The sequence below is a fragment of the Trichomycterus rosablanca genome, chromosome 9 (genome assembly GCF_030014385.1).
Source record: "Trichomycterus rosablanca isolate fTriRos1 chromosome 9, fTriRos1.hap1, whole genome shotgun sequence".
NCBI classification, from domain to species: domain Eukaryota; kingdom Metazoa; phylum Chordata; class Actinopteri; order Siluriformes; family Trichomycteridae; genus Trichomycterus; species Trichomycterus rosablanca.
In genome coordinates, this window is record NC_085996.1 from 39075107 (window position 1) to 39098667 (window position 23561).

At 40.3% G+C, this 23561-nt stretch overlaps 2 protein-coding genes across 2 annotated transcripts; both read left to right on the forward strand.

The window, feature by feature from the left end:
* Positions 1-18: 18 nt before the first annotated feature.
* Positions 19-3809, forward strand: ttc32 (tetratricopeptide repeat domain 32). The gene is made up of 3 exons (XM_063001470.1): positions 19-157; positions 913-1079; positions 1964-3809. Exons 1-3 carry the CDS (start codon positions 27-29, stop codon positions 2089-2091), a joined length of 426 nt encoding a protein of 141 aa, XP_062857540.1. The 5' UTR covers positions 19-26; the 3' UTR covers positions 2092-3809.
* A 6652-nt stretch (positions 3810-10461) lies between these two features.
* zpax1 (zona pellucida protein AX 1) lies at positions 10462-23204 on the forward strand. Its single transcript, XM_063002540.1, has 15 exons — positions 10462-10602; positions 10675-10771; positions 12431-12651; positions 12756-12909; positions 13122-13330; positions 13891-14005; positions 14784-14983; positions 15761-15875; positions 17459-17628; positions 17720-17799; positions 17893-18023; positions 19416-19596; positions 21573-21714; positions 21810-21909; positions 23096-23204. Exons 1-15 carry the CDS (start codon positions 10468-10470, stop codon positions 23170-23172), a joined length of 2127 nt encoding a protein of 708 aa, XP_062858610.1. The 5' UTR covers positions 10462-10467; the 3' UTR covers positions 23173-23204.
* The last annotated feature ends 357 nt before the right edge of the window (positions 23205-23561 follow it).

Below are 23561 nucleotides of genomic sequence, written 5' to 3' on the forward strand. Positions count from 1 at the left end.
AAATGTTGTTGTGTCAGCTGGAACACATGGAGGATCACACACAGCCGCAGGAGAGTAAATTAGTCCTAAATAAAGCGAATAATGAGTTTAATGGAAATAATTTTGATCGAGCAGAGGAGTTGTACACACAGTTCATCAATAACTGCACCAAATCCAGGTGAATTTACACTAGATAACTGTATAGATGTGGTTTAGGGCTAAATCAGCTGAAATAGGGCAGAATCTATCACACCAGTACATTTTGTTGTATTGATCTTGATGCTTGATTCTTAAGCAAAACATAGTAAAACATTTATGTTTATTAATTTTGTGATCCCTTTTTGTCTACATGTTTTACACTTAAGTTCACTGTTGTCTAAATAGTGCCAAGGATTTAACTGTTAACTTGTACATGTAAATTAAAAACAGGTAATTTACTTGTAATGAACATACAGAACATATATAATATACAGAGGAAGCCAGAAATGTAGACACACTTCAACAAAAGAACAACCTGAATAAATATAGTACATTTTTACATACAAACATCAGTGGATGAGGGGTGGCACGGTGGCTTGGTGGGTAGCACTGTTGTCTCACAGCAAGAAGGTCCTGGGTTCAATCCCGAGGTGGGGCGGTCCGGGTCCTTTCTGTGCGGAGTTTGCATGTTCTCCCCATGTCTTTGTGGGTTTCCTCCGAGAGCTCCGGTTTCCTCCCACAGTCCAAAGACGTCCAAGTGAGGTGAACTGGGGATAAAAATACGAACTGCAAAAAAAATTATAAGTGTGTGTGTGTTTGTTAAGTGACTGACTGTAAAGTGAAAGTGTTTGTTAAGTGACTGACTGTAAAGTGAAAGTGTTGTCCTCGTAGATGTGTCTGTGTGTTCTCTACCAGTATAAACCTGGTATTATCTGACTGTTTTTCTCATGACAGAGAATGTGACGGTAAGGATTTGGCCACTGCGTACAATAATCGTGGACAGGTGAAGTATTTCAGAGTCGATTTCTATGAAGCGATGGATGATTACACAGCGGCGATAGAGGCTCACAGTCAGTTCGAGGTCCCGTACTATAACAGAGGATTAATACGGTACAGACTGGGTATGTTTACAGTTACTGTTTACAGTTTATATTCTATTTACTTTGGATGCTGGTCAAACACAAGGTTCATTTGACATTTACATTATGCTTTCATTCAAGCAACAGCTCACTCAGTCTTTACACAATTACACTTGCATTTATTAAAACCTTGAGAAAATATAATGTTCAAATGAAGTTTATTACGTGTGGCATAAGCCTGTGATAACACAGATCTGGACTGTAGTCATTTCTGTGTTTCTTTCATTTTAAAGGATGCTATGTGTAGGGACTGTGGTAGCCTAGTCGGTAGTTGCAAGACTGTGGGTTCTAATCCCGGCTCTGCCATGCAGCTATTGTTAGGCCCCCAATTTTCCTCCCAATCCAATTACCGCCCCATCTTTTTACCCGACACGCTGCAGTATGAGTGCTACATTTTTACCTGTACGAGGCTGATTTATACGGAGATCTGTATCGTGCATAGAGAGTCACACACCAGTCTCAGTCTCTGTGCAGCACTATCAATCAGCCAGCAGTGGTCGTAACTGCAGCAGTCATGAGGAATCCAGCCCTCCCACCCTTGGATGAGCTGATCATTGCCCGTGTATAGCGCTTAGCCTGCTGGTAGCAGAGCTGAGATTCGAACCCGAGACGTCAGCTCTGATGTGCGTGCTTTACCTCTGTGCCACCCAAGTGCCACTTTAGAAATCTAAGAGGAATCTTTTCAGACGTCAGTTTTCTTTAATGGACTTTAGTTCAATAAAATATATATATTTTTAAATCCCTGTCATGAATCCAGTTGTGATTTAAACATGCATTTGGCACATTGTAAGGAATATTTAATTTTTATGTATATTTGGCTAGTTTGTATTTCCTAAGTAAGTAATATAATGTATTATTTCACACAGGTTATTTTCAGGATGCTGAGAGAGACTTTAGAAAAGCCCTGGAAATAAATGCTGATTTTGAAGATGCCAAACAGAGTTTACACCAGACGATCGTCGACTGTGAGGAGAAACTAACAAAAGGCTATTAACAACATTCAGCTGCAATTTTTATTATTATTAGACTGTAAGACACGACTGTAAAGCTCTAATCCTTCAGACTGACCACGTTTGTGTTATATAACTCGCTCTGGTCTTCCAGCTGTGGCAATTTCTGTTGTAATCATATGTAAATTGTATATGATGTATAATACAATAACTGAGGTAATATTGGAGACACTAGGACCATGCTGGTTCGGATATGTTTGAAATGGAAGAAGCTTGGCACAACCAAATTGGACATTTTGGGAAAGAAGGGCCTTGGTCAGGGAGGTAAGAACAAACCCAATGGTCACTCTAGAAGAGCTCTAACAGATTGGTGCAGAGATGACCTGTAGGGTAGACAACCATCTGTGAAGTACTCCATATGATATCCTGCTTGGAGTTTGATAAACACCATGCAAAGTATGCTGGCAACAAAAGTAAAAAGTAAAAATAATTTGGTCTGATAAAATAAAACTTTATACAATTTATACAATCTCTACAGTAAAACATGGTAGTTTACCCTTCAGCCAGACAGTGACCTGAAGCATACAGCTAAAACAACACTGGACTGGTTTTGGTGCAAGTCTCTGAACGACGTTAAATCGCCCAGCCAAATGCGTAGACTTAAACCCCATCGAACAAAAGTGGAGGGACCTGAAGATGGCAGTTCACAGAGAATATGCCATGAAGAATGTGGTAAACTGCCCCAATCCAGGTTTAAAGACATATCTAAGAAGAGTTGTAGCTGAAATGGGTGCAAAAATGGGCTTCTACTTTGAGTATTGAATAAAGAGTCTCAATACATTTGAAAAAGAGAGCAATTTTTGGAAAACTCTAATGACATGTATATAAAAACGTGTTTACTTCGGCATTATGGGTGATTAAGTGTAGATTAAACTGTAGAAATGGCAGTTGCATCGGTTCAAAATCAACAGGCTGTTGTGTGACCAAGACTTATAGATGCCAGAGGACATAAAGTCTGTGGAACCTGGTACCAACCAACAACAGAATTTGCAGATACTCTTTATAATGGTAATAGTGAATGTGTCACAACACAGAGCATCTAACCCATCTGTGTATGGGGCTGCTGACCAGTCAGATGCACCTACAGCGTTCACATAGACATTAACACTGGAAATTGGAGCAGTGGAAGAAGGCTGACTGTTTCTGAAAAATCCTTGTTCAGATAATCCAGGACCGATGTCTTGTGGAGTCTAGGGGTCTGTGTGAAAACCTAGTGAGCTCGCTACTACCTACCTGATCAGCTGCCTCAGTAGAGAGGATTCTAATCAGACATGGAGCTCATAATCAGATTATTTAGACTCACTACTTATACAGTAGACTTAGAAAATAATTCGTCCACCATGTTTGTAGTTTTATGTGAGAAAAGTCGTGCCGCACTGAATGCTGGGATTGCCCTCAGTGCTGAGGAAGTGTCGGCCGCTCCCTCGTTATTCAGCCAGATCACATCACTCAGAATTAAGGCGCCTCAGTAGGAGCATTTTTAATGAATGTAAGAATTTAGACATGCCCTCTTCTCTGGAGTGTAGGATAATGTAAAGCGTGTCTATATAAAGAGATCACTAGGTTTTCAGACAGACCCGTGGGTTTAATATTTTGACTGATTGGTGTATGTAAAGGTGACAAAAATGTAAATGTTCTTTTGCAAAATTGCTCCTTGTTCCTTGATTGGAAAGCGCTTACAGAAATAAAAATGATGCTTTTTTTTCTGCAGTGGTATGCATTTTGTACCCTTAGTTTGTATATTTGTTCGAGAGAAGGCACATTAGAGTATTTTAGGGTGTGACTCCTATTATGTAGCTTAAATTGGCTTTAAAAAGTTGTATTTATGTACATTTACTTCTGATGGTGAAACAGCAAAGTGAGAGTGAAAATTTATCAGGGACAAAATTATTAAACAACAATTTAATTAAAAAAAAAACCGATATAAGTACATTGGTTTTAAAAAGCTGTGGAATGAAACCAAAGTGGAAAATGTCACTTTAAGATCCAAATAAACAAACAAACAATCATTTAGAAACTAAAAAGTTTAATTATTGCAGTTGTGCAAGTGAATTGGTATAAGACTAAAGCTGTGTTTTGGCACAAAGTGATGAGCTACCACCCATCTGAGCCTTTGCTATATACCTATACCCTATCTTATTTTTTAAAGAATGCCTTTTTGTCATACGTACATGTACATCAAAATTAAGTTCTCTTTTCAAACATCCTAGCTTGTTTAGAAGCGGGAGTAGCACCCCTGGAGCAGAGAGAGTTAAGGGCCTTGCTCCAGGGCCCAGCAGTGGCTAAGTGCCAGAGCCGGGATTCAAACCTTTTAATTGATAGTGTTATGGCCCCTTAGGATGGCAGAGGGGTATGACAGGGGTCAGTAACAAAATGAACTTTTGAGAAGTACCAAAGTAGGCAGAGAGACAAGAAACCCAGACACAAACTCATACAGACCATTTCTCACAAACAGATATACACCGATCAGCCATAACATTAAAACCACCTCCTTGTTTCTACTCTCACTGTCCATTTTATCAGCTCCACTTACCATATAGAAGCACTTTGTAGTTCTACAATTACTGACTGTAGTCCATCTGTTTCTCTGCATGCTTTGTTAGCCCCCTTTCACCCTGTTCTTCAATGGTCAGGACCCCCACAGGACCACCACAGAGCAGGTATTATTTAGGTGGTGGATCATTCTCAGCACTGCAGTGACACTGACATGGTGGTGGTGTGTTAGTGTGTGTTGTGCTGGTATGAGTGGATCAGACACAGCAGCGCTGCTGGAGTTTTTAAACACCTCACTGTCCCTGCTGGACTGAGAATAGTCCACCAACCAAAAATATCCAGCCAACAGCGCCCCATGGGCAGCATCCTGTGACCACTGATGAAGGTCTAAAAGATGACCGACTCAAACAGCAGCAATAGATGAGCGATCGTCTCTGACTTTACATCTCAAGGTGGATCAACTAGGTAGGAGTGTCTAACAGAGTGGACAGTGAATGGACACGGTATTTAAAAACTCCAGCAGCGCTGCTGTCTGATCCACTCATACCAGCACCATGTCAGTGTCACTGCAGTGCTGAGAATCATCCACCACCTAAATAATACCTGCTCTGTGGTGGTCCTGACCACTGAAGAACAGGGTGAAAGGAGCTAACAAAGCATGCAGAGAAACAGATGGACTACAGTCAGTAATTGTAGAACTACTTAGTGCTTCTATATGGTAAGTGGAGCTGATAAAATGGACAGTGAGTGTAGAAACAAGGAGGTGGTTTTAATGTTATTGCTGATCAGTGTATTTACGAGACCCTATAGTTTTAAGGACGCTAAGTGAAGTATTAGTTTGAACCAATCGTGGCAGGTATCAGGATTATTGGGATCACCTGTGTGTGATTGGCACAGAGTTTACTTAGGCCTCGTTAAACCCTTTATCGAGTTTGAGCTGTTAAACTTTGGATTGGACTGACTTTTGTTGTGGTGGTTTTACTATCTTATGGCCACTTAAAACTGGTTTATTACCAGAAACCCAAAATCTTAAACTGTTATGTTATTGAGTAGGTCATTAGTTTAGTCCTGTACGCCTGGTGTTGTTGGTTTTCTGTATCTGGAGAAAATATTATTCCCACAAAACCCTTTATTACCTTTAATCCGGGTTGGTAAAGTTGCTGAACATCTAAATTACCCAGGTGTTCCTCGGATTAAGATGACACCTTACACATTTAATCTTTGGTAAGTTTTCTGAATTAGTTTGGTGTGAAATAAACCTTACCTGATGTAATTCACCAGGTGAACCATGTGTTTTTATTAGTGCCCTGTGGCTTTTAGTGATTGCTGTCGTGGCCCTGGCACAAAACACTCTCGAACAAAGTAAGCTTCAACTTTTCACCCAGTTTTAATTTATACATTGTGGCTTTACTATATATATATATATATATATATATATATATTCCCATATATATTCCCATTTAAAATCCTCACGTCTGGTTCTTTGCATTGCAGGAGGCTTGACGGCGGAGTGTCTGGGAAATACAATGCTGTTTAGGTTGGATGGCTCTCTAGTTGATGACAATCATCTTGAAGTTGATGCCCTCAGTAAGTATTTCTGAACGTGAAGTAAAGATTAAAGCTCGTGCCACATGTGTACAGCACATATACAGTAATACAACTCCTTCTGTCAATGCATGTGTCACATTAAATGAAATTAAATGAAAATGCATTTAGTAAAGCATAATTCTATTTATATAAATGACAATTCAAAACAAATTTTAAACATGTAATGGCCCCTTGATTACTTAGTCAAGCAGGGTGGCACGGTGGCTCAGTGGGTAGCACTGTCGCCTCACAGCAAGGTCCTGGGTTTGATCCCCAGGCGGGGCGGTCCAAATTTTTTCTGTGTGGAGTTTGCATGCATTTCCTCTCTGGATGATCAAAACACACAAGCACCTTCTTACAGGGGGAGATGCACCAACCTGCCATCTATGCAAAGCTAGACTAACAATTAAACACATACTGACAGACTGCCAAACACTAAACACAGAAGGAACCAAATTCTTTAATGGAAACAATATACAAAACCTGCTTAAGACATCACCAGGGAAAATGCTACATTTTTTGACAGATTTAATTCTAAAACATCTTTTATAATTGGTTTTAAATGACAGACTTAGGATGCAACCTATGTACCGCCATATAAATAGCCTCATTGTGCTGATACGGCATTAAAATCAAACAATCTGGATGATCAAATGTGTTCAAATGAATACAGCAGAACCTTGTAGCTTCCATTTTATTGTAGTCTGTTAATTAAAATTCTAATTGGTGATAAAAACATTTAGCTAATTTTCTTCCATTAGAAACCTCACAGAATTGTATCATTATAGTGATGCCGTTAATAAAAAGCAAGTGTTTTGGACCTATAACAGACGTGTGCATGTTCTTATCATGCTCGACATAGTGTTTGCAGTTTTGTGCCTTTTAATTTTTTTTAAATCTTTGTTAATTAAGTTTTGGTAAAACATACGAGGGATCTTCAAAAAGTTTCCACACTTTTAAAAACTCTTTATTAAGAATTTCAAAAACAAATGACATCCCTTTTCTACATAGTCACCTTCCGATGCATTTTTCCAGCGTTGTACCGACTTTATAATGACGTCAGCAAAACATGTTTTTGGTTGAGCTCTTAGCCACTGATGCGCCGCTGCTTTCACATCATCATCACATGAAAATCATCTTCCCCTTAAAGCTTCTTTGAGCGTCCAAAAAGGTGGAAATCAGATGGAGCTAAATCCGGACTGTAAGCGTGTCTCTCAGTCTCTCAGACATGAGCGATTCCTCCTCCTCCACCCTCACCTCAACTTTTTGAAGATCCCTCATATAGTTGGCTTGCAGGTATTCATTATAAATGTATAAGCAAGGCTGTAGCAATGTATTGATTATTCGGGATGGGGGCATTCATGCCATTCCATATCAACAACTAATGGATCCTAACATTATGCAAAGCTGTTGAGTGGAATATGTTTATATTTTGCACTGTATATTAGGGGACATCTGAATGTTGGGGGGTGAATTTACATCTGAATGACTTGTGTGTAACAAGTATTCCCTCAGGAACAAAACATTTATGCAAACACGCACACTAACCGCAGTATCAATAATCAGCTCTAATCAATACAGCAGATGACCAGCTATGCCAACAATTTCAGTCTGGGGTGAATAGAAGGTTTGCCCTCTTTACAAACCAACAAATGGATCCCAAATCTTCTCAATCATGTTTGAGAAGCCATTTAGGGGGGAAAAAAGAACATTTCTTATCCAGTGAGTATAACAGGAAAGCGTTCTAGATTTTCAACTGGTCACAAGCATTCTTCTAGAAAGTAGGGTGACAACAAACATTGGGATAAACCCTAAACAATGCAATCTCCATCTCCATCCAATAATTATAGAGGGAAAAGCAAAGCCAGACTTTGAGGTTTGCAGGAGTTTGTGCCTACTTGTTATTTAATGATAATCAGAACTCCTGGGGGTCACAATAGTCATTTAAATATTTTCTTGTTTTATGTGAACGGTCTGAATGATAATAAAATGTCTGATTCACGGAACAGAATGTGCACCCAGATCCAGTGGATTTTGGTTGTGGCACCTATCAGACTTGTCTAATCTAACAAGACCTTTAGAAATAAAATAAAAAGGTATTACAACTATCGTAAACTTGGGTTTGCAGCTGGTCTGATCCTGGTCACGTACTTTCAGATGGTTCGACGTTTGTGCCTTTAACGCCCACGGTGGCGGCCAAGTGTGGCTACAGCATCGACTCGGATCCCTGGGGGAACACTAAAGTCTACACGTCACTACTTGGCTGCTTCTCACAGAACAAGGTAGCGTTGATGTTTTAATAATAAAAACCTTCAAATTGTAATTCAAAATTAGCTGTTAAGTTGTTTCGTTTGTTTTTGTTTCTCAGGATGATACTATCTTCGATATCGGTCTGCGCTTCAGGATGTTCGGTTCTTCTGAAAGTGTATATGAGGTGAAAAAGACCTGTGAGAACACGCAATGGGCTTCACGTGAGATTCTCTGCGAGAGGAACTTCATGGAGGTAACCTCACAGCAACACGGTAGTCTGTCTGATAAACATCTGTGGCATGTTTCATGTATGAAGAGAAGTTCTGGTTGTGTTCCTGGTGTATGAAACTGGTGGATCCATAAAACCTGTGTAAATTACCAGAATTATTTTGTACCCTCTTGTCCCAGAGGTTGGCACAATAATACCTAGGGTAGTACTGAATCTGCATCAGTGTTACAGCTCTACATGTATCTGTGTTTATCTGGATTTTCCTCCGTTTCACTTATAAACTTGTGTTACAGCTCCAGCTTCTGAGAAATGGTGAGAATCATCTGGGAGCTTCTCCCAGAGTCTAAAACGCTTCTGGTTCAAAATAAAACTTAACGTGGTTTAATGTAGTAAAAGAAGGAGACAGGAGCACTAAACTTCTCTTCATTATTACTGCTCATAAGTTCCTCCACTAATCACATTCCTCACTCGCTGTTTTACTACAATAAGTCACGGTAAGCGTTGTTTGTACAGCCTGAGTCATTTTTACTGCCTCATATCAAACAGTTCGTCTCATTGGAGGAGCTTTAAATAGTCTGTCAAAACAACCTCATTATTTTATATGAGACTAAAATATATGCAGCTCCACGGGACCATGGACACATTAACAGGTTTCCCAAATGTCCTTATGGGGAAAAAATACCTTAAAACTTGATGCCACTCCCAGAACCAACCGACATCCAGTTTCAAGGTACCACTGTATAGGGGACAATCAACAAACTAACTGACCAGAAATATGATATAAGGTTCTACTGGATACCAGGACACGGAGAGATAGCAAACATCCAAACTCTTTTTTTTTTTTTTTTTTAAACAGACATAAAACATTTGATAAATACCTACACCAGGGACCGAATAGAAACCAAAAAAACCACCAAGACCTGATATGAGGAAAAAATCCCCACTTTCATTACAATTGAAGACGTCAACTATACCTGCCTGGAACCACAAAAAGCAATCATCACCCAAGACCCAGCCCATAAACGATGGGAACAAATAATCTACACGTGATCCACAAGTTTCTGCTCTCTTAGAACAATTAGCAGAGGTAGAAGAGACTTTTTGAAGGTTTCAGAAGTCCAGAGATATGTTGACCTTGGCATGGGCATCCCCGCACACAGTTTTGATTGCACTCACATTCTTATGCAAGTACGCCATGCTCTTAACGAGATGACCATTTTTGTAGAATGATAAACTAGTTTGGTGTGGAAAGTCGGCCTTGAGCTGGGTCGCTGAGCAGAATCAGGAGTATAAATAAGGCGATGGAGCAGACGGTATCCACCCTTCTCTCCTGTAAAGGCCTGAGTGTGTGTTTGCATTTTGAGATGGGTCCTCAGCTAAGTAATAAATAGATTTTTTGCTTTTACTATTACTCCGGTTGTCTGTCAATCTTTAAGGGTTATTTTGAATTCCCACAACAATAGGACACCCCAAACTGACCCATACCTACCTGCTAAAAGGAGACCAGGCCTTTACGTGCCCCCTGTGTGGATCAAGACTTTTTATTACTGTTAAGAATGCCTTCAACACATCCTTCTATTAACAATCCACATTCATTTTCGTCCAGGTTTCCATTGACAAATTTCATCCTGATTTGGACATCCCTAATACGCCAACCGGCGACAGCAAGAGACTCAAGCGCCGCACTGATGAAGAGGTAAGCGTGTAGTGTAAAACGGACTGATTGCACCCTTGTGTACGTTTAATGTGTTTTTAAGTCTCTTACTTGCAGATTTCCACCACCATTGATAATATTTGGAGGATGGTCTTCTACACACCCGTAGAAAAGCCCATGAAAAAGGTGGAAGTGCAGAACGCGGGTTATGGCTTATCGGCGACGCCGGCGCGTTTAGTGCTGCGAAGCCCGTACAACATGCCTGAACTCTACACCGAGACTGTAAGTGTAGGACTGGCTGATGTTACCTCTTCTGTGCTGGTGGTTTATTTAAGGTATATTTTTCTGTAATAGGTAAGCAGAGTACAAATGAAAGTCCTTAAGGTGAATACTTACTTCAAGTGGGCGTGGTCTATAACACTACTGGACATTTCTGCTGCCTGTCCAACTGGTAAGAGTTCTACTTGAATTTATCACTGGCCACTTTATTAGAAACACCTGCTCATTAGTATAAATACCCCATCGGCCAGATTGAATGGAAATTGATTTCCATTCCTGTTGGTCAACAGTGGGGTTCTGAAGCTACAGTTGCCAAGGGGGATGAGTGGATGAATGGATGATCGATATTATGGATGGATGGATAGATATTATGGATGGATGGATGGATGGATGAATAGATATTATGGATGGATGGATAGATAGATATTATGGATGGATGTATGGATGGATAGATATTATGGATGGATGGATAGATAGATATTATGGATGGATGGATGGATATTATGGATGGATGGATGGATGATGGATATTATGGATGGATGGATAGATAGATATTATGTATGGATGTATGGATGGATAGATATTATGGATGGATGGATATTATGGATGGATGGATAGATAGATATTATGGATGGATGTATGGATGGATAGATATTATGGATGGATGGATAGATAGATATTATGGATGGATGTATGGATGGATAGATATTATGGATGGATGGATATTATGGATGGATGGATAGATAGATATTATGGATGGATGGATGGATGGATAGATATTATGGATGGATGGATAGATAGATGGATAGATATTATGGATGGATGGATAGATAGATATTATGGATGTATGGATGGATAGATATTATGGATGGATGGATAGATATATATTATGGATGGATGTATGGATTGTTGGATGTATGGATGGATAGATATTATGGATGGATGGATATTATGGATGGATGTATGGATGGATAGATATTATGGATGGATGGATATTATGGATGGATGTATGGATTGATAGATATTATGGATGGATGGATGGATGTGGATGGATGAATAGATATGGATGGATAGATATTATGGATGGATGGATAGATAGATGATTATGGATGGATGGATGGATGAATGGATAGATAGATATTATGGATGGATGGATGGATGGATGGATGGATAGATATTATGGATGGATGGGTGAATGAATAGATAGATATTATGGATGAATGGATAAATGGATGGATATTATGGATGGATAGATATATGGATATTATGGATGGATATTATGGATGGATAGATAGATGGATGGATATGGATGGATGAATAGATATTATGGATAGATGGATGGATGGATGGATATTATGGATGGATGGATGGATAGATGGATGAATGGATAGATGGGTATTATGGATGGATGGATAATAGATATTATGGATAGATGGATATTATGGATATGATGGATGGATTGATAGATATGATGGATATGATGGATATGATGGATGGATAAATGGATATTATGGATATGATGGATGGATGGATTTATGGATATGATGGATAGGATGGATAGGATGGATAGATAGATATTATGGATGGATAAATGATAGATATTATGGATAGATGGATATTATGGATATGATGGATGGATGGATGGATGGATAGGTGGTTAAAATACAACTCTGGTTCCCGAACTTTCCATATAATTTAATTCGGTGCCACTAAAGCTCCAGAAAATGAGGATTGTACCACTTCAATGTAAAACCAGTTTCTTTACTCAAGAACAGGGGTATGAACGTAACCTATGTGAGATATGAACGTAACCTATATGTCCTGTCTGCAGGTGGACTCTATTTCACTGATAACATCATCACCTGGTACATGCCCCGATACATCACTCCTCTAATGACACAACGTACGTACGTCATCATCGAACTCTACATGGGTATCGAGGGCAAGAGACTCAGTCAAGCGCAGATGAACGCTAAGGGCTATAACCTGACCATGACCGAGACGCAAATCATAATGAAGCTACCTTTCGGTGGGCCAGACGGCTACTACAAGGTTAGTTTTAACCATGGCATAGTGTTTTTTTTTTTAAATTTTTTATATCATTTATTTTTTAAGCAGTGTTAACCCACCCAACCCTCCTTTCCCACCCCGCGTAGAGTCACGCGCTCGATTATAAGTACCACATCACCTACAGTATTGAACCCATGCTGGAAATGCTGTGGCTGTCAGGACAGTCTGCGTACACCAGATACAAAGTTCATTATCCTATCATCTCACCACCGGCGCCCAGAATGCCCCACGTCACGGACAGTGAGTATTTTAGAGTGTTATTATTGTAACCCGGACCTGCTGAAGTGGTGAACCAGTAAACATTGTGCCTTTCTCTACAGAGTTGCAAATACTATAGTAACCTATAGTAAATGTAGTTGGTGTGTGTGACAAGAGCCACAATCACTAATAACTTGACAAAATGCTGCACTTGTGATTTTTATCTGTAATTTTCTGTAAATTCCTCCGCGCAGATACCGTGGAGGGTTCGGAAATGTTCGAGATAATGGTGGGACCTTTTCTCAAAGACGTCGAGCTGATGAACATCACCTTTCCGACCGGAGTGATGACTCCGGAGGTGGCCAACGATCGGGGCTTCAACATTAAACAACACACGTTTTACAACGGCTCGAAGGCCTTCAGCATCAGCGTCCCCTTCTCTGATCCCGTCGTCCAAAAGAGTGTACGTTTTAAAGGCTTGCATACTTTGGCAAACAAACGGTCAAAATAGAAATGGGGACGGGGACGAGTGGTTGATCAACTCGTCTAGGAATTAAATATAGGTAAAATAAATCGGTTTAATTTGAAGAAAGCAAGGAAGGAGCTTGGTCTTTAGGGGGGATAAATAAGACATTTAGGGGGAATATGTAAATTTTGTGGTTACAGCTGTAATTCTCACCAAACATGGGATTTAAATCCATATTTAAAGATGTATACAATCACTAAGAAGGGAAGCATCATCTTAAACTAGACATCTCATCCCTCAGCTAATCAATCCTGTGTTGGGTGTCTATTTTATCCTAATGTTTCGTAATCCTACCATCACCAGTATCGTCTCTACCAGTCCAAAAACATTACGCAACTGGACAAGTCATCGATAAGCGGCTTTATTTATGACCGGCATGTCTTTTTAGAACCCAGTTAGTGGAGTTATTTAAACTGGATTCGACCAGTGTTCCTGGTGTGATAGACGTATATAAAAAAACAGGAAAATAATTGTATGATTTTATGCTTTTATTGCAGAACATTAAGCATGAAACCACCCACACTCTCCCTCTCATCTTTGGTTTGATCATCCTGCCCGAACACACCCCATTTCCTCACCCTGCGGTGGTGACCGCCAAAGGAAAGGATGTCGGTACGTATGAGCCGACCGAGTCCAGGGAACGAGACTGTGTTTGTGTGTGTGTGTGTGTGTGTGTGTGTGTGTGTGTGTGTGTGTGTGTGTGTGTGTGTGTGTGTGTGTGTGTGTGTGTGTGTGTGTGTGTGTGTGTGTGTGTGTGTGTGTGTGTGTGTGTGTGTGTGTGTGTGTGTGTGTGTGTGAGAGTATGTGTGTGTGTGTGTGTGTGTGAGAGTATGTGCAAGTGTAATGTGTCTGTGTGTGCGCGCGCATGTAAGAGTTGTGTATGTGTTTGTGTGTGTATATATATATGTGAGTGTGTAAGCGTAATGTCAGGATCTAAGTGTGTGTATGTGTGCATGTAAGAGTTGAGTGTGTGTATATATATGTGTAAACATGTGTCAGGATCTGTGTGTGTGTAAGAGTTGAGTGTTGGTGTGTGTACATGTAAGTGTAATGTGTCAGGATCTAAGTGTGTGTATATGGGTCTTTGTGCAGGAGTTGAGTTTGTTTGTGTGTATATATGTGTAAGTGTAATGTGTCAGGATCTAAGTGTGTGTGTATATACTGTATGTATATGAGAGTAATTTTGTCACAGTCCAAGTGTGTGTGCATGTAAGAGTTGAGTTTTGTTTGTGTGTGTATATATGTGAGTTGTCAGTGTGTGTGTATATGTCTGTATGCATGTAAGAGATCTACGTGTGGGTGTACGCATGTGTAACTCAAGTCATCCATTATAGGTACAGTGGGGTAACGACGTAAGCTTACGAGTATTAATGCTGTTTACCTTGTTCAGTGCTGCCGACTGTAAATGCGAGATGTGATGATAAAAACTTCTACATCACTGTTGCGCATGAGGAACTGGGTAAAGCGTTCGACATGATGGTCGGCGGTCGTGATCTGGGTCCCGACCTCTATCAGGAGTACCACGTTAAGGAGAATTCCACTCACCTGAGCATGACTGTGCCCTTCCTGGCACGTGATGCTGCTTTTGAGGTATTGCACGCTTTCATTTTGGTCCTTTTTCTTAAACACACACTTGTACACAAACTGACATGTACACACACTAACATACGCACAATCTCTCTCACACACACACACACACACACATACATGCATACACTAACATACACTTGGATTCTGACTTACAATTATACTTATACACACACACACGCATATACACATGCTCACACACTAACACACATACACTCTAACATACTATATTGCACACATACACACACTTACACTGACATAATTACTCACATACTTATACACAAACTGACATGCACATACATAAACATATATATACTCTAACACACACTTGGATTTGACCAGAGCCGAGATTCTGAACTCCCTGGTTTAAATCTCAGCTCTGCTACCGGTCGGCTGGGCACAATTGCCCAAAATTGCCCATACCAAGTGGGTGGGGTCTTCAAACGCTGTGCAAGGACCCTGGTTAGAAGCAACGGGTGTAAAGAAGGGGTCCTCTAGGACTGCGCACTCGTCGGAGGGCACGTGAGCAGCAATATACCCTCCTCGACTGCAATCAGGGATTCACAGCAGCGGAAGGCAAATTGGTGCCAATAATTGTGATGTAAATATAACAGTCGTGTTTGTGTTTACATCTGCTTCTGCGAGGTCCCTGGGTGCAATGGGTGCAAGGACCCATTGCTATTGCAGTTGCTTTTAATGCTCTTAAGACTGACTTGCTTTATGTGCTGTGTAAACGGTCATGGTGTGCAAAAGCTGAACTTTTCTCTCTTTAAATTCTAGTTTGCATTTCAGTCGTCACTAAGGAGTCGAATTGATCTCCTACTTCATGATCAAGGGAGTAACTGGCATATAAAGAACTTCTCCATGGCCTGCAACTTCCCCATGAGCATGACTGGTATATTCTATATATGGTTTTTCCTTTCTGTATAAAATGTTTTTTATTTTGAAGACAAAGTCTGACAGTTACCCTATTTTTTTTAAAAGCCGTTTTATTAGAACTCCATGCTGACGGCCCCTACATACAATATATAACAAATATGCAATATGCCTCCTTAACACATTATTTTCCTCCACAAAGATGAATTCAAAATTATTAATAATCTTTATATTAACGTGCGAATTAAATCCATATACGATTTCATGCGACCGTGCATAATGAACTGCAGAGGTGCTTGTAAGGAATATGCATGTTTTAGGATTTTTGCATCTATTTTGTGACTGATTAATCTTTAGTGAATTTTCCAAACATATTATACATTTACAATCTGCTGGATCAAAAATATACATACATAGATACGATTAATGGCATTTATGGCATGGCCTCATTTCTAATTCTTTACGCTGCCGACTTTTCTGTGCTCATATAATTAGGGATAAATTGAGTGCATCCGTTAGACCTGGGATGTCTTCTTATTCGCCCATACTTTGGTCGATTGGCTGATCTTCACATTCCTCCACTTCTGTACAGGTGCCTCGGGTTACTAACCAAGGTCCCTACACAGCTTTGAAGACCCCGCCCACTTTTTAGACCTGTCTTTTCCCACACGGCAGACTAGTGGCTGATTTTGTCTGCGGCAGGCATTACCGATTGTCCCTGCAACGGGGCGCCCAGCCAACCGGTAGCAGAGCTGAGATTTGAACTCAGAGTTCAGAATCACAGCACTGGTGTGCCAGCAGAATATCCCGCTGTGCCAGCTGGGTGTCCGAACAGTAAAACTTTTTTTTTTAAAGGTCACAACATAACTAACTATTAGCCAAAACCACAGTAAAGGTACACTACAACAGCAGAACTCAATTAGCAATGGGTGCGGCTGTATGGGCAAAACAGTGGACAGCCCTGACCTCAAGTACATGAAACATTAACTTAAATAAATTGGAATGCAAATTGCAGGTATTATTTAGGTGCTGGATGATTCTCAGCACTGCAGTGACATGGTGGTGGTGTGTTAGTGTGTGTTGTGCTGGTATGAGTAGATCAGACACAGCATTGCTGCTGGAGTTTTTAAATACCGTGTCCACTCACTGTCCACTCTATTAGACACTACTACCTGGTTGATCCACCTTGTAGATGTAGTGTCTGATCCACTCATACCAGCACAACACACACTAACACACCACCACCATGTCAGTGTTACTGCAGTGCTGAGAATGATCCACCACCTAAATAATACCTGCTCTGTGGTGGTCCTGTGGGGGTCCTGACCATTGAAGAACAGGGTGAAAGGGGGTAACAAAGCATGCATAGAAACAGATGGACTACAGTCAGTAATTGTAGAACTATAAAGTGCTTCTATATGGTAAGTGGAGCTGATAAAATGGACAGTGAGTGTAATGTTACCGCTGATCAGAGTAAGGCAGACTTTAAAATCTTGATTAAAGCCGTACAATAAAAGTGAATGCAGTTTTACATGTAAAGAGTCGTAGTGGGGAGGGGGTGTGTGTATGAAGCTACAGCTTTAACCACTAACTTTCCTCTAGAATGCTTCTCCAACGGATCCATAACTGCACTTGTGGTCAAACTGGAATCCGGACCCAATATGGTTCCCAGCAAACTGACCTTGAAGGATCCCACATGTAAACCCACTTTCATGAACGACCGCTTCGCCTACTTCAACTTCGACGCCAACAGTTGTGGGACGACCAGAACGGTATGGCTGTAAAACACTCTGGAGTGAGTAGATACCCAAAATGTGCTGCTCTAGGTGGAAATCTTACACTATTGTACTCTTTATCCATCAGTTTTCTGAAGATGTCATGACCTATGAGAATGAAATCGTAATGAGTGATGAAACGAATACTTCAGATGAACAGAATTATCAGTAATTCTTGGTTCTTGCTTTTTGTTGTTGGTATATTATTTAAATTGAGCTTTAATTGAGTCAGTGTTGCTAACATGATTAAATCGATGGCAGAGTGGTGGTCTCCTGCTCCTACAAGCTCAATGACGCCAAGGTCCTGGACTTCTCTGCTACCCCACAACAAATGGAGATTATGGCAGAACCTGGTTTTGGAGAGCTGGAGGTCAGAATGAGACTTGCTAAAAGTACGTAAGTTAAGTGTGTACGCCTCATTTTACTACTTTATTTATTTATTTTTTAATGTTGTACTCCTTGTTGGCACCAGTTGATTCTTACCAGTACAGGTCATTACCAACATGCCTTTTATGCATTTCTGCCAGTTATATAGCTGTTCTGCACCAGTGCTGCTCTAGTAACCACCAGCAGAGTCTGACTCTGAATAATATATGTATACCATCACGACTATATATACAGTATATACACACATAAATATACATATATATATATATACACACTGATGAGCCGTAACATTAAAACCACCTCCTTGTTTCTACACCCGCTGTCCATTTTATCAGCTCCACTTACCATATAGAAGCACTTTGTAGTTCTACAATTACTGACTGTAGTCCATCTGTTTCTCTACATATTTTTTAACCTGCTTTCACCCTGTTCTTCAATGGTCAGGACCCCCACAGGACCCCCACAGAGCAGGTATTATTTAGGTGGTGGATGATTCTCAGCGCTGCAGTGACACTGACATGGTGGTGGTGTGTTAGTGTGTGTTTATGAGTGGATCAGACACAGCAGTGCTGCTGGAGTTTATTAAAACACCTCAGTGTCACTGCTGGACTGAGAATAGTCCACCAACCAAAAATGTCCAGCCAACAGGCGCCCCGTGGGCAGCGTCCTGTGACCACTGATGGAGGTCTAGAAGATGACCGACTCAAACAGCAGCAATAGATGAGCGATCGTCTCTGACTTTACATCTACAAGGTGGACCGACTAGGTAGGAGTGTCTAATGGAGTGAACAGTGAGTGGACACAGTGTTTAAAAACTCCAGCAGTGCTGCTGTGACTGATCCACTCTAAGCTAACAAAGAATGTAGAGAGACAGATGGACTACAGTCAGTAATTGTAGAACTACAAAGTGCTTCTATATGGTAAGTGGAGCTGATAAAATGGACAGTGAGTGTAGAAACAAGGTGGTTTTAATGTTATGGCTGATCAGTGTATACATCTCTGTTTATGTTCATTTTACTGTATATCAGATGTGCATGTTGAGCACTTTTGTGGCCCTTAGTTCTGTGTTTTTGTATATTTTCACATCCCCTGGGAACAATCGCAATTTATGGACCAGTGCTCCCCCCTTTTAGGTTCTGCTGTAATTAATTTACAGTGTTTATCACTTCTGTTATTGATCGGTATGGGCCATCAGCAATGCTATATGGATAAATCTATAGGGACTTCCTCTGCTTTCCACAGGTTGAAATACAGCAACAACATTTCACTTTGTGCCAAGTGGATCTGGCTGTAAAATAGTAAAATCTAAACACATTTATGTAAACCTGTTGGATAAATCTTAAGCCTAACAACCCTGAACAACTAAATGCCTGCTTTTCTTATTCCATTATCACCAGATTCATCTTATAAGAGCTTCTACGTGAAGGAGGACTACCCAATAGTGCAGTTTTTGAAACAGCCTCTGTTCTTTGAGGTTGAGCTGTTGCAGTCTACTGACCCTCGAATAGAGCTGGTCCTGGATAACTGCTGGGCTTCAGATGCAGGACAGACCATCAGCTGGGACGTCATCGTCGATGGGTAACGTTAACAAACATTAGATGCCGGGTGCTGGTAGAGTGTTTAAAGGTGGGCAATAATGTTACTACTTTTAAATAAAATTGCTAAGATAAGTGGTCATCCAAATACGTTCTTAAATGAAAACACCAGTACAGCGGTACCTTGAAAATCGACATCAGTCGGTTCTGGGAGTGGCGTCGAGTTTTAAAGCCGTTGAGTTTCAAGGTATTTTTTCCCATAAGGATGTTTGGGAAACCTGTTAGTGTCCATGGCTTCGTGGAGCTGCATATATTTTAGGCTCATGTAAAATAATGAGGTTGTTTTTGACACTTATACACTGAAAATAACACAAATATAATATAAACACACTGAAATACTTATTTTATTGTTTCCTGATGCTTCTTAATGGTGGAGATGCTTGATCTTGGAGCACCGGCACATTCACATGAGAAGTGACAAAACCGTTCTTGCGCTGCTGTGCCGTTATTTCTATGAAGTGTGACGGCAGTGCACATAACATAACGTGACTTATTGTAGTAAAACAGCGAGTGAGGAATGTGATTAGTGGAGGAACTTATGAGCAGTAATAATGAAGAGAAGTTTAGTGCTCCTGTCTCCTTCTTTTAGTACACTGTTTCCCAACCTTTTCCGGGTCTCGACCCCCTTTTACAGTGGCCAAGTAGGCTTTAACCCCTGCCACAGCTACATTAGGAGGTATTATTGATGAATCCTGAAAGGTCTTAGACCTTTTTAGGTCTTATACAACTAAATAAAAACACAGTGAAATAGATTTTTCAAAATAGAATTCTTTAATTTAACAGTTCAAAACCAATATTAAACTGTAACAGAACTAACATCAATGAAATAAAAATAAATAAAATATTTATCAGAGTTATTGATCACTAATCATTCATTGTTAATCATCTGTAATGTAGATGGCAGCCAGCTTTGGTATTCATGTATCTGAATATTTATGTTTTTTTCTCCATTGGTGTTAATTTCTATGACCGCGTATGCAATTTAAATTTACAAGCAATCGTTTGTTCCGACTTTAGACTTTAAAACAACTTTAAAAAAATAACAAAATGTAATATTATCGTCTGATTTAGGCATTGTCACACAGGAAAACACGTTTAATACACAACTTCTGGAGGTTCGGTAATTAAGTAAGCATACCTGTCATATTACGAAGTACTTTTTATGATTTGATGATTCTTAAATTAATTAGTTCAAAATTATTAGACTTAAATTAAATATTTTATTTATTTATAAAATAAATAAAAACCTCCGCGACCCCCACCGGTTGGGAACCACTGTTTTACTACATTAAACCACGTTAAGCTTTATTTTGAACCAGAAGCGTTTTAGACTCTGGGAGAAGCTGATTCTGATTCTCACCATTTCTCAGAACTTTGAGCTGTAACACAAGTTTAAAAGTGAAACAGGGAGGAAAATCCAGATAAACACAGAGATACATGTGGAGCTGTAACACTGGATCTGACGCTTATTCCACACTGATGCAGATTCAGCTCAGATTCGCACTTTAATGACGTTTTACCGCACGGCTGAAGCCGAGCGCTGATCAAAGTGGCGGTCATGCACACGTCGAGTTTAAGGTACAAATTTCTCCACGAAGGGCGTCGAGTTTCAAACATGTCGGGTTACAAGGTACCGCAGTATTGCAAAAAGCACATTAACAGTAGTGATGCAAGTAAGAACATTTAGGGTCCGTAACCAGTAAGGTTCCAGATCTAGATGCAAGCAAGCAGGCGTGACTGGTCATTTTTAACTGGAATGTTTAAAGCCAGTGTTTGTAGGTGTCACCAGACCTACCATGACATTAATCGTAAGCATTTAGTGGAAATTAAGCTTATAACACAATGCTCTAAAAAATCTGCAGTCTTGTAAATGTTACCCCTAATTAATACTATATTTACAATATATTCAATAAGTAAACTGCAAGTTTTAATATCAGATTTATTATTGCTTCTTAATAGCTGCATAAATCCCAGCGATCGTTACCAAACCACCTTCTACCAAGTCTTGGCTGATGAGCGGGTCCTCTACCCATCCCACGTGAAGCGTTTCAGAGTCAAGATGTTCACGTTTTTCAAAGATAACGAGCCAGTTCAGGATCCGGTAATTTCTAAGTCTACTCTTACTATTGCTGAGTAACTGTTAGCTTGTGTGTTTCTTTAAATGGAATTAAATTGAATAAATATATTTATTTTCAGATCTTCATTCACTGTGAGGCTCTGATATGTGACATCTATGATGCTGATTCAGTTTGTATGAAGCAGTGTCCCCTGCCTAAGAATGGAAGCACTAACAGGGGTATTATACTATACTGTACTAAACTATACACTGGTCAGGCATAACATCATGACCATCTCCTTGTTTCTACCATATAGAAGCACTTTGTAGTTCTACGATTACTGACTGTAGTCCATCTGTTTCTCTGCATGCTTTGTTACCCCCACAGGACCCCCACAGAGCAGGTATTATTTAGGTGGTGGATGATTCTCAGCACTGCAGTGACACTGACATGGTGGTGGTGTGTTAGTGTGTGTTGTGCTGGTATGAGTGGATCAGACACAGCAGCGCTGCTGGAGTTTTTAAACACCTCACTGTCACTGCTGGACTGAGAATAGTCCACCAACCAGCAATAGATGAGCGATCGTCTCTGACTTTACATCTACAAGGTGGACCAACTAGGTAGGAGTGTCTAATAGAGTGGACAGTGAGTGGACACGGTATTTGAAAACTCCAGCAGTGCTGCTGTGTCTGATCCACTCATACCAGCACAACACACACTAACACACCACCACCATGTCAGTGTCACTGCAGTGCTGAGAATCATCCACCACCTAAATAATACCTGCTCTGTGGTGGTCCTACGGGGGGGGGGGGGGGGGGGGTCCTGACCATTTGAAGAACAGGGTGAAAGCAGGTTAAAGTATGTAGAGAAACAGATGGACTACAGTGGAGCTGATAAAATGGGCAGTGAGTGTAGAAACAAGATATTGATGCTGTTCCAACTTTAAAACGTCCGGCCTGTTGATGACACCGTGACTTGGATACAGCTTTTGGATACGCTCACCCGCCACGCCTGTTTTTTTTTTTTGTTTTTTTCTCCCCCCCATTCACTTCCCTTTATTTTTTCATAAATTTCAAGATATCAACTCCAATTGTAATCGTCAGGCCCATTGATGACCCATTGGATACACACACCCGCTCACTCGCCTTTGCTGCAATCACACTTGCATTTTCTTCAGGAAACACACCTCTAGTTTAATTTGTGTTTTTTAATAAGTGTTATTTAATGACTGACAAGAAATGTGGCACTTTTCTTTAAAAATCTGATTTTTGAAGCACATTCTCCCGTGAATTTAGTAGGGCCCTAACTATACTGTAATAAATACTGTAATGTATACTATAATATACTTGTTTGCCACAACAACTGAATCTGGATGCTAATGCTTGAACCCCCGTCTCGCTCTCTTCCCTTTCCTATTTCCAGTAGACAGAAGGATACGACACGATCAGCTCGACAGGATGCAGGTCTCATCAGGAAAGATTCTCTTCTCCAGTGTGTAGCACACCTTTAAAATCTGAATAAAGTGCTCTCCTAAAACCACGGTGTCTCCAGATTCTGTTCCACTGAAATAAAAAGAGCCGATCTGAGCTCTGGTGTTTTGGGCCTTTTGATTCTTCTGATGTGTTACATCCAGGTGACCTGTCAGTACCTTTCACTGCTCGTGTCTGTTCACACCTGAGCTTCTGAATAACGATTCATTCACACCTGAGTACCCACCCGCAATTGACATTCAACTGGAAAGCACAACAACATTTCAGACCGTATCTGAGAAATACAGAATATTGTACCTAGTTTAGAACTTTTTGCTCCTTTGGTCTTTTGTTTAAATTTGACTTGTGTAGAATACATTTTTAGAAATTACCCCATAATCGCCTAAATGAGCCCACAA